A 15,613-nucleotide genomic window follows, 5' to 3' on the forward strand; every position below is an offset into this window, starting at 1 on the left:
GAAGCATTACTGAAGCATGACAGAAACATTACTGAAGCATTACTGAGGCATTACTGAAGCATGACTGAAACATTACTGAAGCATTTCTGAAGCATTACTGAAGCATTACAGAAACATTACTGAAACATTACTGAAGCATTACGGAAGCATGACAGAAACATGACTGAAGCATTACTGAAGCATGACAGAAACATGACTGGAACATTACTGAAGCATTACAGAAACATTACTGAAGCCTTACTGAAGCATTACTGAAACATTACTGAAGCTTTACTGAAACATTAATGAAGCATGACAGAAACATTACTGAAGCCTTACTGAAGCATTACTGAAACATTACTGAAGCTTTACTGAAACATTACTGAAGCCTTACTGAAGCATTACTGAAACATTACTGAAGCATGACAGAAACATTACTGAAGCATTACAAAAACATTACTGAAGCCTTACTGAAGCATTACAGAAGCATTAAAGGGATAGATGAAGTCATGGATGACATTATTTTGTCACTTTGAACAGATTAAAAGAAGCTGCTAACTATCATTAGCGCAATGACTGGAAGTCTACAGTAAAACATCCGTGGTGAAAATTACAGTAAAACATCAGTGGTGAAAATTACAGTAAAACATCAGTGGTGAAAATTACAGTAAAACATCAGTGGTGAAAATTACAGTAAAACATCCGTGGTGAAAATTACAGTAAAACATCAGTGGGGAAAATTACAGTAAAACATCCGTGGTGAAAATTACAGTAAAACATCAGTGGGGAAAATTACAGTAAAACATCAGTGGGGAAAATTACAGTAAAACATCCGTGGTGAAAATTACAGTAAAACATCCGTGGTGAAAATTACAGTAAAACATCCGTGGTTAAAAGTACTTAAGTAAAAATACTTTAAAGTACTACTTAAGTTGTTTTTTTGGGGGTATCTGTACTTTTCATTTACAATTTATATTTTTGACTACTTTTACTTGTACTTCACTACATTCTTAAAGAAAATAATGTACTTTTTATTCCCTACATTTTCCCTGACACCCAAAAGTACTTGTTACATTTTGAATGCTTAACAGGACAGGAAAATGGTCCAATTCACACACTTATCAAGGCAACATCCCAGGTCATCCCTACTGCCTCTGATCTGGAGGACTCACTAAGCACACATGCTTCATTTGTAAATGTTGTCTGAGTGTTGGAGTGTGACCCTGGTTATCTGTAAATAATATAAGGAATTTTACATAATTTAAACTTTTATTTTTAATACTTAAGTATATTTAAAACCAAATATGTTTAGACTTTTACTCAAGTAGTATTTTACTGGGTGACTTTCACTTATACTTGAGTCATTTTCTATTAAGGTAACTTTACTTTTACTCAACTATGACAATTGGGTACTTTTTCCGCCACTGTAACAACGAGCATGCTAGCAGTTCCTGTAGACTTCCATTCATTGCGCCAACACTAACGCTTTATTGCCAAAATCTTGCACTATCCTTTTAAGGCAAACGCAGAGAACACATCCCACATCTCCCAACACTGACCCTAACCCCTAACCTTATCCCGTCCTCTAACCAAAACACATCTCCCAACACTGACCCTAACCCCTAACCTTATCCCCTGTCCTCTAACCAAAACACATCTCCCAGCACTGACCCTAACCCCTAACCTTAACTCCTAACCCAAACACATCTCCCAGCACTGAGCCTAACCCCTAACCTTATCCCCTGTCCTCTAACCAAAACACATCTCCCAGCACTGACCCTAACCCCTAACCTTAACCCCTAACCCAAACACATCTCCCAGCACTGACCCTAACCCCTAACCTTATCCCCTGTCCTCTAACCAAAACACATCTCCCAGCACTGACACTAACCCCTAACCTTATCCCCTGTCCTCTAACCAAAACACATCTCCCAGCACTGACCCTAACCCCTAACCTTAACCCCTGTCCTCTAACCAAAACACATCTCCCAGCACTGAGCCTAACCCCTAAACTTATCCCCTGTCCTCTAACCAAAACACATCTCCCAGCACTGACCCTAACCCATAACCTTATCCCCTGTCCTCTAACCAAAACACATCTCCCAGCACTGACCCTAACCCCTAACCTTATCCCCTGTCCTCTAACCAAAACACATCTCCCAGCACTGAGCCTAACCCCTAACCTTATCCCCTGTCCTCTAACCAAAACACATCTCCCAGCACTGACCCTAACCCATAACCTTATCCCCTGTCCTCTAACCATAACACATCTCCCAGCACTGACCCTAACCCCTAACCCAAACACATCTCCCAGCACTGACCCTAACCCCTAACCTTATCCCCTGTCCTCTAACCAAAACACATCTCCCAGCACTGACACTAACCCCTAACCTTATCCCCTGTCCTCTAACCAAAACACATCTCCCAACACTGACCCTAACCCCTAACCTTAACCCCTAACCCAAACACATCTCCCAGTACTGACCCTAACCCCTAACCTTATCCCCTGTCCTCTAACCAAAACACATCTCCCAGCACTGACCCTAACCCCTAACCTTAACCCCTAACCCAAACACATCTCCCAGTACTGACCCTAACCCCTAACCTTAACCCCTAACCCAAACACATCTCCCAGTACTGACCCTAACCCCTAACATTATCCCCTGTCCTCTAACCAAACACATCTCCCAGCACTGAGCTGCCTGTGAGCAGCTCATAGACCAGGATGCCTAAGGACCAGATGTCCACACTAAAGTTGTGTCCCCTGTTCCGAATGATCTCTGGAGCCACGTACTCCGGAGTCCCACAGAACGTCCAGGTTCACTGCCAACCTGGATCTTCTTGGATAGGCCAACGTCCACCTGAAGGAAGACAGGTCAGAGGGTACTGAACACACATCAAGCGATCTAACGATCCATCGATCATACGATCAACCAACATCCAACAATTTCCAAGTGCAGGGTATAAAATATGTATTTTATATATTCTGGTGATTCTGTATTCTGACCAAAAATATAAACGCATCATGCAACAGTTTCAAAGATTTTACTGAGTTACAGTTCACAAAAGAAAATACTACTTTAGACCAGGGCCCTATTCTCTAGCACTATTTAGACCAGGGCCCTATTCTCTAGCACTATTTAGACCAGGGCCCTATTCCCTATATAGTGCACTACCTTAGACCAGGGCCCTATTCCCTATATAGTGCACTACTTTAGACCAGAGCCCTATTCCCTATATACTGCACTACTTTAGACCAGGGCACAATTCCCTATATAGTGCACTACTTTAGACCAGAGCCCTATTCCCTATATACTGCAATACTTTAGACCAGGGCCCTATTCCCTATATAGTGACTACTTTAGACCAGAGCCCTATTCCCTATATAGTGCACTACCTTAGACCAGGGCCCTATTCCCTATATAGTGCACTACTTTAGACCAGAGCCCTATTCCCTATATACTGCACTACTTTAGACCAGGGCCCAATTCCCTATATAGTGCACTACTTTAGACCAGAGCCCTATTCCCTATATACTGCAATACTTTAGACCAGGGCCCTATTCCCTATATAGTGACTACTTTAGACCTGAGCCCTATTCTCTATATACTGCACTACTTTAGACCAGAGCCCTATTCCCTATATAGTGCACTACTTTAGACCAGGTCCCATAGGGTTCTGGTCAAAAGTAGTGCACTGTATAGGAAAGAGGGTATTGTTTAGGACGAAGCTCATGTTAACTGTGATCACATTGACCTACGAACTATGTTTGTGCTGAATGAGCTAACATGAGGTCTAAAGTGCTTAACTGCACATTTAAATTATTGACTGCTTATAATAGTCCTGTTTCACCGTATGTACAAGTGGGTAACCTGTACAGGTGTGAGGTGTGAAATGGAAATGTGATTTTTGCGGAGACTGGGGTCGCTGCCAGGGTCAGCAATTCTTGACGGCAACCCTGGAGAAATTAGGGTTAATTGCCTTGCTCAGGGGTAGAACAACAGATTTTTACCTTGTCAGCTCTGAAATTCGATCCAGCAACTTTGCTGTTCCTGGCCCAACGCTCCTAACCGGCAGTCTACCTACCACCCCTTCTTAATCTGTATCTGGGAAACCAGCCCTAAATGGATAACATGGTTTAACATCCAGGCTGATTCATCTTTATTAGAGCTCCGATATTCCACAGATAACGAAAATCTTAATTTGTAACCAACTCTCTCCATATCCCAAAGGACTCCTTATCTTTATTGAATGACTTGGCAGTGTCACCTCTGAATTAAAAATCAATTTCCATGTCCTTCACTATTTTCACCAGTAGAGGGCAGTAACCACTCAACAAACCAAAAATATATATAAGATAAATACGTGAAACGTGTATTTCAACGTCATCAGGAAACATGTTTTGCTCTTCCCTTGGAAACTCTTGTGCGTAGAACATTGTATTGGTGCAGAAGGTGTTTGTGGCCAGCTAGCCAGCCAGCTAGCTACCGATACCATAACGAATAAACACAGGAGTATGCTGCCCATACAAACACTCAAGGTATTGCTAAATATTATGGTCACCGTTTATGTTTGTGTATTAGCTAGCAGTGCAACCCCAAAAGACAGGTAACATGAGTAGCCGGATAGCTAACAGGCTAGTGTAGCTAGCTAGCTAACACAGTAACTGGTGTTAGCGGTTTCATTCGATAAACAGAAAGGTCACAGATTGTGAAATCAGACCAGGTTAGTTACTGGTTTTGTAGTCAAATTAGCCAGTTGTACAGAATAGATCCAACACTTGTCAGCACATAGTCCTTTAAGCTAAGCGACAAGTTGCTAAATGTCAAGTCATGGTGGCTAGCATAGTTAGCCAATAACCTTGTGACAACATGCTAACATGCTAAAGTTAGATAGCTAACACTCAGGAAGAAGAAGAAACCAAAAACAAACACCTGCCAGGCAAGTTGTTTTACAAATGTAACGCATGGCTTAGTTAATATGTGATCAGTAACATAAAATAGTCAACCACACTTACTGACAATTGTTACTAAACTGTTGGGCCTTCATAGCTAGCTAGCAGTTTGGCGTGACGGCTAATTAACTCCATTGTTACGTATTGAGACTAAGTATTTGTTCGGGTGGATCAAAACTGTAATGTATCATGGGTAAATTGTGACTGACTGATCTACAAATAATAATGACTGGCTATTTTTGATGCAAGGTTGTTTGTCGATCAGTCAGTGGTTATGGTAGACTATAACGCTAAATATCATTGGGTATTGAAGTGGGTTGTTTAGAGAGGACTTCCTTCCGGAGTAATGGCAGACACACAACTTTTCAGTAAAGTACTCATTGCATCTGAAACTATTTATCTGTCTCCGTTCCCATTCCTGAGTGAGTCTTCATAGCTACCTAGTTGACTAGCAGTTTGGCATGATAGCTAATTAACTCGCTTACGTTTTGAGGAAGTAGCTAGTTAGCTAACATATATAGAAGTAAGCCAAATGAATGAACTGTCCTTATATGTGATGTCTTTACGAGCTTGTAGCCACGTATGTATTGTCCAGGGCTTCTTTAACACCCTGGGCCAGAGCTAGTGGCCACTACATTCCCCAGGGGTAGTAATGGATGACATCTCCCTCTCGTTGTCACATCACAGGCCTAGTAGAAACACCATGGAAGAGTCAGGAGGCAGGCCACGCTACCCCAAGCAGGAAGGCCGGGAGAGGGGCCCGGTAGCAGACGAGGCTGACACCTGGAGGAACCAGGATGCAGGGAGAGGGTACAGCCCCAAGCCGGAGAGGCGTGGCCAGGGGAAGAGGGGAGGCCACGGAGGGCTTCACCACGCCAGCTCCAAGAAGGGAGCGATGGAGCCCCAGAGCAGCTACCCTGCAGGGGGATTCAAAGAGGGCCACAGCCCCTCACAGAGGGAGGACTTCCAGAGAGCCAGGTAGCTACGCTAAGATCAAATAGTTATCATTTCTCATAGGAAAACATGTCACGCTAAGTCGCCATGCTAACACTATTTGCAGGTACCCAGAGAGCCAGCAGGCCGAGGGCCGGGAGGAGAACTGGAGAGAGCGCCCTTCACAACACTGGAGGAGAACTTCTCAGGGAGAGGACAGGGAGCAGAGGAGAGACAACGTTGACAACACACTTCACTCAGGTACACCAACACCTCCTGGCGGGTGGGTAATGTAGCTGGGTAGATAATGTAGTCGGGTGGGTAATGTAGTCGGATGTGTAGATAATGTAGTCGGGTGGGTAATGTAGCTGGGTAGATAATGTAGTCGGGTGGGTAATGTAGCCGGGTAGATAATGTAGTCGGGTGGGTAATGTAGATAATGTAGTCGGGTGGGTAATGTAGCTGGGTAGATAATGTAGTCGGGTGGGTAATGTAGCTGGGTGGGTAATGTAGCTGGGTAGATAATGTAGTCGGGTGGGTAATGTAGCCGGGTAGATAATGTAGTCGGGTGGGTAATGTAGCCGGGTAGATAATGTAGTCGGGTGGGTAATGTAGTCGGATGTGTAGATAATGTAGTCGGGTGGGTAATGTAGCTGGGTAGATAATGTAGTCGGGTGGGTAATGTAGCCGGGTAGATAATGTAGTCGGGTGGGTAATGTAGATAATGTAGTCGGGTGGGTAATGTAGCTGGGTAGATAATGTAGTCGGGTGGGTAATGTAGTCGGATGTGTAGATAATGTAGTCGGGTTGGCAATGTAGCTGGGTAGATAATGTAGCCGGGCGGGTAGATAATGTAGCCGGGCGGGTAGATAATGTAGCCGGGCGGGTAGATAATGTAGCCGGGAAGATAATGTAGTCGGGTGGGTAGATAATGTAGCCAGGAAGATAGGACAGGGAGCATTATGGCAGGAGAGAGACCGCAGACAACTCACCTCACAGCTCAGCCAACCCAAACAAAGTTCTCCTGTCTTATCTTCAGTAGCGGCGCGTTCCACTTCAAAAGGGGAGTTGAGACGCATCACCTCGCATCATAATTAACTACTCAATATTATTTGTAGATCAGCCAGTCACAATTTACCCATGATACATCACGGATGTAATGGTCTCGAACACAGCGGGGGGAGTCATGAAAGTGTGTGAAGTGCTCTAGGTAACGTCGTTTTTTTTGTCTCCGCGGGGGAAGGAGGACTATGGCTAACATAGTTTGTGTGCTCCCAGGGGGCAGGAATCGTAGAAACCATAACTGGAGGCGGGGTCTAGGTGAGGAGGACCATGGGCCGGTGGTGGATGAGTCGGCTCTGTCAGCCAAAGAGCTGCTGGGACTGAAACAGGCGGAGGACAAGATTGGCAGAGAGAAGATCTTCCGTCTGAAGAAGGTGAGCCATCCATCCGGAGAGGAGGAGCGTTACTCAACTCCCATCAGTGTTTTCCCTAAATGTCTGCTGTGTGCTAAACAGCCAGTAACAGACTTATTTTCGGCAGCTACTTTTTCCCTCTTCTTCTTTTAAACATTTCAGTTCAGAAAAGTCTGTATAACCTTTCTCCCGCTAGGTTGTTTTTCAACGCTTGGTTGTTGGTCAACATTAGTTTATGTTTGCTTCAACAGACAGCCGAACCCTGTTACCACACTAACCACCTGCCCTCAAAAGGGCTGAAAATTTGTCTCGCCTAAGTGATTCATATTTGAGGGTACTAGGGCTGTCCCCGACAACGACAACAACAACAAAATGATCTGGTTGACCGAGAGTCGATTTGTCGAAGTGTTAAACTTATTTTCCCCGTATAGACACACCCCATGTGTTTGAATCAAATCAACTTTATATGCACTGAGCTTGTCTGATGCTTTAAGCACACAGTTTAATGAAATAATTAAGACAGAAAAAGGGCTGAACAAAGAGCCTGATGAATTGGGCACCACAGCGTGTTTATTGTCCATGCTGAAGCTGCAACATAATTTCAGCCATTTAGTTACTTGTTTCTGACTGAAAAGTTATTTTTTTACCGAAATCCCTAATTTGTTTAGGAAAAACATTCCCTATTTCCCTCAACCCATGCTCTCTTTACATGTAAGCACCCGAGCTAACGAGGTAAAAATATGTCGTTCTGCCCCTGAGCGAGGCAGTTAACCTGTTCCTCGGGCGCCGAAGACGTGGATGTTGATTAAGGCAGCCCCCCCCCCCCCCCCCCACACACACACACCTCCCCACACACACACACCTCTCTGATTCAGAGGGGTTAGGTTAAATGGGGAAGACGCATTTCAGTTGAATGCATTCAGTTGGACAACTGACTAGGTATCCCTCTTTCCCATCGCATGTATGTGACCAATAGGGCCTGACCTCTATATGCATGTGACCTCCTATAGCCTATCATAATCACATCAATACATTGGATATAACAAAATCGTGAACACGGTAACATGTGAAAGCAAAATGAACGTGAAAAATAAACTCAAACCGGCTTAACTGGTTGCTCAGGTGGGAAAGGGGAAGTCAGACGTGTGGAAGACATTTGACTTCGTTGTGGAAATCACTGGCGCTCCAGAGAAAGGAGGGTCTAGGAGCAGTGTTGTGAGTATTGTGTGTGCCAAACAGTTAATGTTAGATCACAATATAGTTTTTTGTGACCATTTTGGAAGTGTAAACAACACTGAAGTGCACCGGAGAGTCGGTTCTAATGGAGAGAAAAAAAATTATAATATTTAATAATAATACTCACAACACTGCTCCTAGACCCCCCTTTCTCTGGAGCGCCAGTGATTATATTTATATATATAAAGTATAGTATATAGTATAGTATAGTATATATATATATATATATATATATATATACATGCATGCATGCAATAACAACAACAGGAGGTTTGAGCTTGGTTTAGGCGCAACAGAGCTCTTAAAGGGGCAGTGTCGTCTTTAAAGGGGCAGTGACATACTTTGTAATAGAAACAACACGACACGTTTTATTTCTTATTATTGAATAATACTGACAAGCAGGATGTTGGGTCCAATGGGGTAGCCGTCCCCAAAACGCGAAGCCCGGGGAAGTTCCATGGAGAAATCGGCTAAACAAGGGGGTCAGAACCCGGTATAAATCCGTGATGCATCGTAAAACACGCCAAACCAATCAAAGGCCTTGCTTGGGCGGAGCGCCAAAGGCCTTGCTTGGACGGAGCGCCAAAGTCAGATTAAGAGGGTTAGTGGCGTAGTGGGGCGACAGTGGCGTAGGACTAAACATGCCAACAAAACAACCACTGGTGAATTTTAAACGTTTGTTGGTTTTCACATCATCTCTGTTATTTAGAGATGAGCTAAGACTGCAGCAAGAGAAGGGGAAATGGTCTGTGATGGTCTATGCTATCCAATGCTGACCATATCAACATCTTTACCTTTCTGAAGTGATATTTGACTGTTTAGGCTAGCATGACGGGCAGGAAGTAGCTACCAACTATGAGGTTTTGTTTTGAGAATCCCGCTAACCTTGTTTTCTATTCACTTCAATTTCTGTCACGATTATAAAAGCCAACAAAAATGTGAACGCAAACGGCATAATATTTCCCTAAAAGGTTAGCTGTGATAGCACAGTCACTAGTATATTCAGTGTCGGTGATGGTTTATTCACACGCCTTGAATTGTTCCTCGTTGTTTAGTTTTTACAGCCTGAATTTAAATGTGATTAAATTGAGTTGTGTCACTGGCCTACACACAATACCCCATAATGTCAAAGTGGAATTATGTTTTTAGAAATTGCCTCTGCGGGACAGCCAGGAGACGCTGGCTGGCTTCTCGATGTACTTATTAGAGAGAACAGTGCTTCACTGTCCTCAACATTGTACATTTGTTGTTCTGGCTTCACATTCACACAACTGATTTCAACTAATCAGGGGATTGACTTACTGTGGCCACTCTGCCACTGACTTTCTCTCTCTCTGAGGTCCCACAGTAACCCCAGTTCTCTGTCCCTCTCTCTCTCTCAAATTCAAATTCAAATTCAAGCTGCTTTATTGGCATGAAAAACATTGTGTCAATATTGCCAAAGCAACAATGTATACAATATACATTGTAACAAAATTGTAAATGATAGCAAATAATAATATAAAATGGTAGTAAATAATAATACAAAAATAAATACAATAAAATGGTAACAGTCTACAGTAAACATTAATAATTATAGTAATAACAATAATAGTAATAATAAGTAAGTTACTGTTTACTATGCAGATGTTATTATTCAGTGTCCCTCAGGCTATGGCAGGAAAATACATATTTGGCTGCAAGAGGAGCCATTGCTCCTTCGCCCATGAGTATTCTTAGTTTTTCCTCTGGGTTCAATTTGTAAAAATGTGGAATATATGTAGTCATTTCTGTGAATAATGAATCTCTTTGTGAGGAATATTTATCACAGTAAAGGAGAAAGTGCATCTCTGTCTCTACCTCCCCTGTCATGCAGTGACCACATACACGCTCCTCTTTGGGTAGCCATGTCTTTTTATGTCTGCCGGTTTCTATTGCCAATCGGTGGTCACTCAGCCTGTACTTGGTAAGGATCTGTCTCTGCTTCGTATCTCTGACAGAGTAGAGATAATCAGCCAATTCATATTCTCTGTTTAGGGTCAGATAGCAATTTAGTCGGCTTTGGGATTTTGTTTCGTTTTTCCAGTATTGTAAATATGATTCCTTTGATTGGTTCATGATTTTGTTTATTGGAATTCTTTCTTTTGAAGCAGTGCTGGTGTCAGCTTGGTTGGTGAGGTCCAACACCATCTGACTGAGAGGGCTCGTTTCTGGGCTCAGCTCTTGGGCTTGAAGTGCTTTAAATTGCAGACTCGAATTTGGACTTGAATTTAGATGTAGCCAAAATTTTAATGATCTTTTCTGTATTTTCATTATTACTGGAAAACGGCCCAATTCTGCCCTACATGCATTAGTTGGTGTATTTCTCTGGACTTGTAGAATTTTCCGACAGAATTCTGCATGTAGGGCTTCAATTGGATGTTTGTCCCACATTTTAAAATCCAGTTTATTGAGTGGCCCCCAAACCTCACTTCCATAAAGTGCTATTGGTAGGATTACACTGTCAAATATTTTAGTCCAAATTCTAATTGGGATGTTGATTTTGAATAATTTCATTTTTATTGCATACATTGCTCTGCGGGCTTTTTCTTTGAGTGCCTTCACTGCCATATTAAAGTTTCCCGATGCAGATATGGTCAGACCAAGGTAGGTGTAATTTTTTGTGTGTTCAATTAAGGTGTTGTTCAGGGTGAATTTAAATTTTTGTTTCTGACATCTGGGTTTTTTTTGGAAAATCATGATTTTAGTTTTTTGGAAATTTACTGCCAGGGCCCAATTATGGCAATATTGCTCCAGAATATTAATGTTTTGTTGAAGACCTTCTTTGGTTGGTGATAGAAGTACCAAGTCATCAGCATATAGCAGGTATTTCACCTCTGTGTCAAATAGTGTGAGTCCTGGGGCTGGAGATTGGTCCAACATGTCTGCTAATTCATTGATATAAATGTTGAAAAGATTTGGACTCAAATTGCAGCCTTGTCTCACACCTCGACATTGTGAAAAAAATTCTGTTCTTTGGTTTTTGATTTTTATTGCACACTTATTTTCTGTGTACATACATTTTATTAAGTCATACACCTTACCACCAAGCCCACTTTGTAGAATTTTGTAGAATAGCCCTTCGTGCCAAATCGAATCAAATGCTTTTTTAAAGTCAATAAAGCAAGCAAAGATTTTGCCCTCTTTTTTTTGGTGGACGTGTTTATTAATTAGTGTGTGTAAGGTGTATATATGGTCAGTAGTGCGATGGTTAGGGAGAAAGCCAATTTGACATTTACTTATTACATTTTTTTCTTGAAGAAAGGTTTGAATTCTTGAATTCAAAATGCTACAGAAAATCTTTCCTAAGTTACTGTTGACGCAAATTCCCCTGTAATTATTGGGGTCTGATTTGTCTCCACTTTTGTGGATAGGGGAGATGAGCCCCTGGTTCCAGACATCAGGGAAGCAGCCAGAAGTTAAAACCATGTTGAACAATTTAAGCACAGCATTTTGCAACTCAGGTGTGCTGTTTTTCAGCATTTCATTTCTGATGTTGTCTACACCACAAGCCTTTTTTGATTTAATAGATTTTAGCTTTTCATTTAGTTCTTGTTGGGTTATTGGGTAATCTAATGGATTTTGGTTGTTTTTAATGACTGATTCCAGGATGTTCAATTTTTCTTTAATTTCTAATTGGTTCTGGTTTAAGTCTTTTTGTGGGATGTTTTTGTATAGATTATCAAAGTAAGTTTTCCAAATTCCTACATCTTGTATGGCTAATTCTTGTGGCTTTGTTGTGCTTAAATTGTTCCACATGTCCCAGAACTGATTTTGGTCAATTGCGTTTTCAATTTCATCAAGTGTCTTGTTGGTATAATTCCATTTCTTGCATTTCAGTGTTTGTTTATACTGTTTCAGAGTTTCAAAGTATTCATATCGTAGCTCTGGGTTGTTTTGCTGCTTATGTTTTTTGTTTGACATTTGTCTTAGGTGTTTTCTAATTGTTTTACATTCATTATCAAACCATTTGTCAGAAACATTTTGATTTTTGCTTCTGATGTTGCATTGCTTTGGTTTTCTCAAATTTGCTTTCGATGCTGCTTTTTGGAATATGCAGTTGATGTTTTGGGTAGCTGAATTGACACCATCTTTATTGTTTTGGTACTGTGAGTTATTGAAAAACTGTATAGAGTTCATCATTTCATTTGAGTTCAATGTTTCAATGAATGCCTCTGCACTGTTTGGAGCCCATCTGAACGATTGGTTTATGTTGTAAAGTTTATTGGGCTGTTTTTTTGAATGAATATTGCCGGTTAATTTCTTCAGAAACACGTTGATCTGACTGTGATCTGACAATGGTGTCTGTGGTCTGACAGTGAATGCACTAATGGAGGAGGGGTCAATGTCAGTGATGGCATAATCGACTACACTTGTCCCAAGAGCTGAGCAGTAAGTAAACTGACCTAAAGAGTCCCCTCTGATTCTACCATTAAGCATGTACAGGCCTAAGGCTCGACAGAGATGTACTAACTCTTTTCCATTTTTGTTCAGTATTTGGTCAGGACTGTTTCTATTATTTATAATAGGGCTACTGTACAAGGAGGGGTGTCCAAATATGTGGTGGTTACCTCTCTCTCTCGCTCTGTCTCTCTCTCTCTCTGTCTCTCTCGCTCTGTCTCTCTCTCTGTCTCTCTCTCTGTCTCTCTCTCTCTGTCTGTCTCTCTCTGTCTCTGTCTCTCTCTCTCTGTCTCTCTCTTTCTCTCTCTGTCTCTCTCTCTCTCTCTCTGTCTCTCTCTCTGTCTCTCTCTCTGTCTCTCTCTCTGTCTCTCTCTGTCTCTGTCTCTCTGTCTCTGTCTCTCTGTCTCTGTCTCTCTCTCTGTCTCTCTCTCTGTCTCTCTCTCTGTCTCTCTCTCTGTCTCTCTCTCTGTCTCTCTCTCTGTCTCTCTCTCTGTCTCTCTCTCTGTCTCTCTCTCTGTCTCTCTCTCTGTCTCTCTCTCTGTCTCTCTCTCTGTCTCTCTCTCTGTCTCTCTCTCTGTCTCTCTGTCTCTCTCTGTCTGTCTCTGTCTCTCTGTCTCTCTCTCTCTGTCTCTCTCTCTCTGTCTCTCTCTCTCTCTCTCTCTCTGTCTCTCTCTCTCTGTCTCTCTCTCTCTGTCTCTCTCTCTCTGTCTCTCTCTCTCTGTCTCTCTCTCTCTGTCTCTCTCTCTCTCTCTGTCTCTCTCTCTGTCTCTCTCTCTTTCTGTCTCTCTCTTTCTGTCTCTCTCTTTCTGTCTCTCTCTCTCTGTGTCTCTGTCTCTCTCTGTCTCTCTCTCTCTCTCTGTTTCTCTCTCTCTCTGTCTCTCTCTCTCTCTCTGAGGTCCCACAGTAACCCCAGTTCTCTCTCTCTCTCTCTCTCTCTCTCAGAGGTCCCACAGTAACCCCAGTGCTGTCTACTCCTGCTCTCTGTGTGAGGTACTGCTGGACTCTGTCTCTGACGCTCACAGACACATGAAAGACAAGTGGCACAAGAGGAGAGCCAAGGTGAGAACAACTGATACTATTGTTATATTATTCAAAATAATAAGATATAACAATGTTTTATTGTGACCTGTGTGCGTAACGTGTGTGTGTGTTTGCTCTGTGACTGCCCTCTGTAGGAGCGTTGTGAGGAGGAGATGCTGACGGAGATTGCGCCCCCCAGGGCAGAGCAGGTGGCAGCAGTGGGCATGGCCCTGGAGGGCGTGGTCAGAGAGAGGGGGATGAGTGACCAGGATGTAGAGAACAGACAAAAGATCGTCTCCAACATGCAGGAAGTCCTCACAGCCGTCCTGCCTGGTGAGAGAATGGACACTAGACTAGAGGTGTAGACTAGACCAGTGTTTTGGGGACAATAAAAGGCCACTCTAAAATGTGCAGTTTTGTCAGACAACGGAATGTCACAGATGTCTCAAGTTTTGAGGGAGCAATTGGCATGCTGACTGCAGGAATGTCCAACAGAGCTGATCGAATGTTAATTTCTCTACTGTAAGCCTCAACGTCTTTTTTGAGAATTTGGGGGTACATCCAACCGGCCTAAACCACAGACCACATCTAACCACGCCAGCCCAGGACCTCCACATCCATCAGACAGCTGATGAAACTGTGGGTTTGCACAACCAAAGAATTTCTGCACAAACAGTGAAGCTTAACTGCTCGTCGTCCTCACCAAATCAAATGTATTTATATAGCCCTTCGAACATCAGCTGATATCTCAAAGTGCTGTACAGAAACCCAGCCAAAAACCCCAAACTGCAAGCAATGCAGGTGTAGAAGCACGTTGGCTAGGAAAAACTGCCTAGAAAGTCCAAAACCTAGGAAGAAACCTAGAGAGGAACCAGGCTATGAGGGGTGGCCAGTCCTCTTCTGGCTGTGCCGGGTGGAGATTATAACAGAACATGGCCAAGATGTTCAAATGTTCATAAATGACCAGGAGTGCTCGGGTTGGGGTGTAGGGTTTGAAAGTAGGGAAGGGCAGTTCCTCTCGTTGTTCTATAGGTAAGCACCTTTTAAGCAGTCTCTTAGCTTTCCTCAAACACAGGAAGTGTGGTGTTATTTGGACTTATGGTTCACAATAAGGTTTTCCAAAAAGTGTCCAAGATGGAGGAGAATATATCCTGATGGTCCTTGAGACAAATTTGTTCAGCATGAGGAATGACACCTACATACACTGAGTGTACAAAACATTAGGAACACCTGCCTAATATTGAGTTGCCACGCTGTTTAGCCCTCATAACAGCCTGAATTCGTCGGGTCATGGACTCTACACGGTGTCAAATGTTCCACAGGGATGCTGACCCATGTTGACTTCAATGCTTCCCACAGTTGTGTCTAGTTGGCTGAATGTCCTTTGGGTGGTGGACTGTTCTTGATACACACAGGAAACTGTTGAGTGTGAAAAACCCATTTTCTCCCCTTCACCTACACTGATAGAAGTGGATTTAACAGGTTACATCAATTAGGGATCATAGATTTCACCTGGGTTCACCTGGTCAGTCTGTCATGGAAAGGGCAGGTGTTCCTAATATTTTGTAGACTCGGTGTACAAAGTTTAAGTCTGTCAAACAAGGTGTCCAAAATAAGGTCTTACGTGTTACTGCTGACTACAGCACCCCCTATAGGC

At 42.7% G+C, this 15,613-nt stretch overlaps 1 protein-coding gene across 3 annotated transcripts in view; it reads left to right on the forward strand.

Annotated features, from left to right (window-relative positions):
- The first annotated feature begins 4,361 nt into the window (after window positions 1-4,361).
- Window positions 4,362-15,613, forward strand: part of tut7 (terminal uridylyl transferase 7) — a 63,654-nt gene continuing 52,402 nt past the window's right edge. The window contains exons 1-6 of one of the 3 annotated variants that reach the window (XM_036936544.1): window positions 4,362-4,519; window positions 5,621-5,911; window positions 5,994-6,127; window positions 7,145-7,302; window positions 13,879-13,995; window positions 14,112-14,289. In XM_036936544.1, the coding sequence (XP_036792439.1) occupies window positions 5,637-5,911; window positions 5,994-6,127; window positions 7,145-7,302; window positions 13,879-13,995; window positions 14,112-14,289 (862 nt within the window). In that variant the 5' untranslated portion in view covers window positions 4,362-4,519; window positions 5,621-5,636. Of the gene's footprint in view, window positions 4,520-4,767; window positions 4,921-5,276; window positions 5,356-5,620; window positions 5,912-5,993; window positions 6,128-7,144; window positions 7,303-13,878; window positions 13,996-14,111; window positions 14,290-15,613 lie in introns of those variants that run through there. The other 2 variants (XM_036936546.1, XM_036936545.1) reach the window with 2 other exon arrangements.

This window comes from Oncorhynchus mykiss, chromosome 11 (assembly GCF_013265735.2).
Source record: "Oncorhynchus mykiss isolate Arlee chromosome 11, USDA_OmykA_1.1, whole genome shotgun sequence".
Taxonomy (NCBI): domain Eukaryota; kingdom Metazoa; phylum Chordata; class Actinopteri; order Salmoniformes; family Salmonidae; genus Oncorhynchus; species Oncorhynchus mykiss.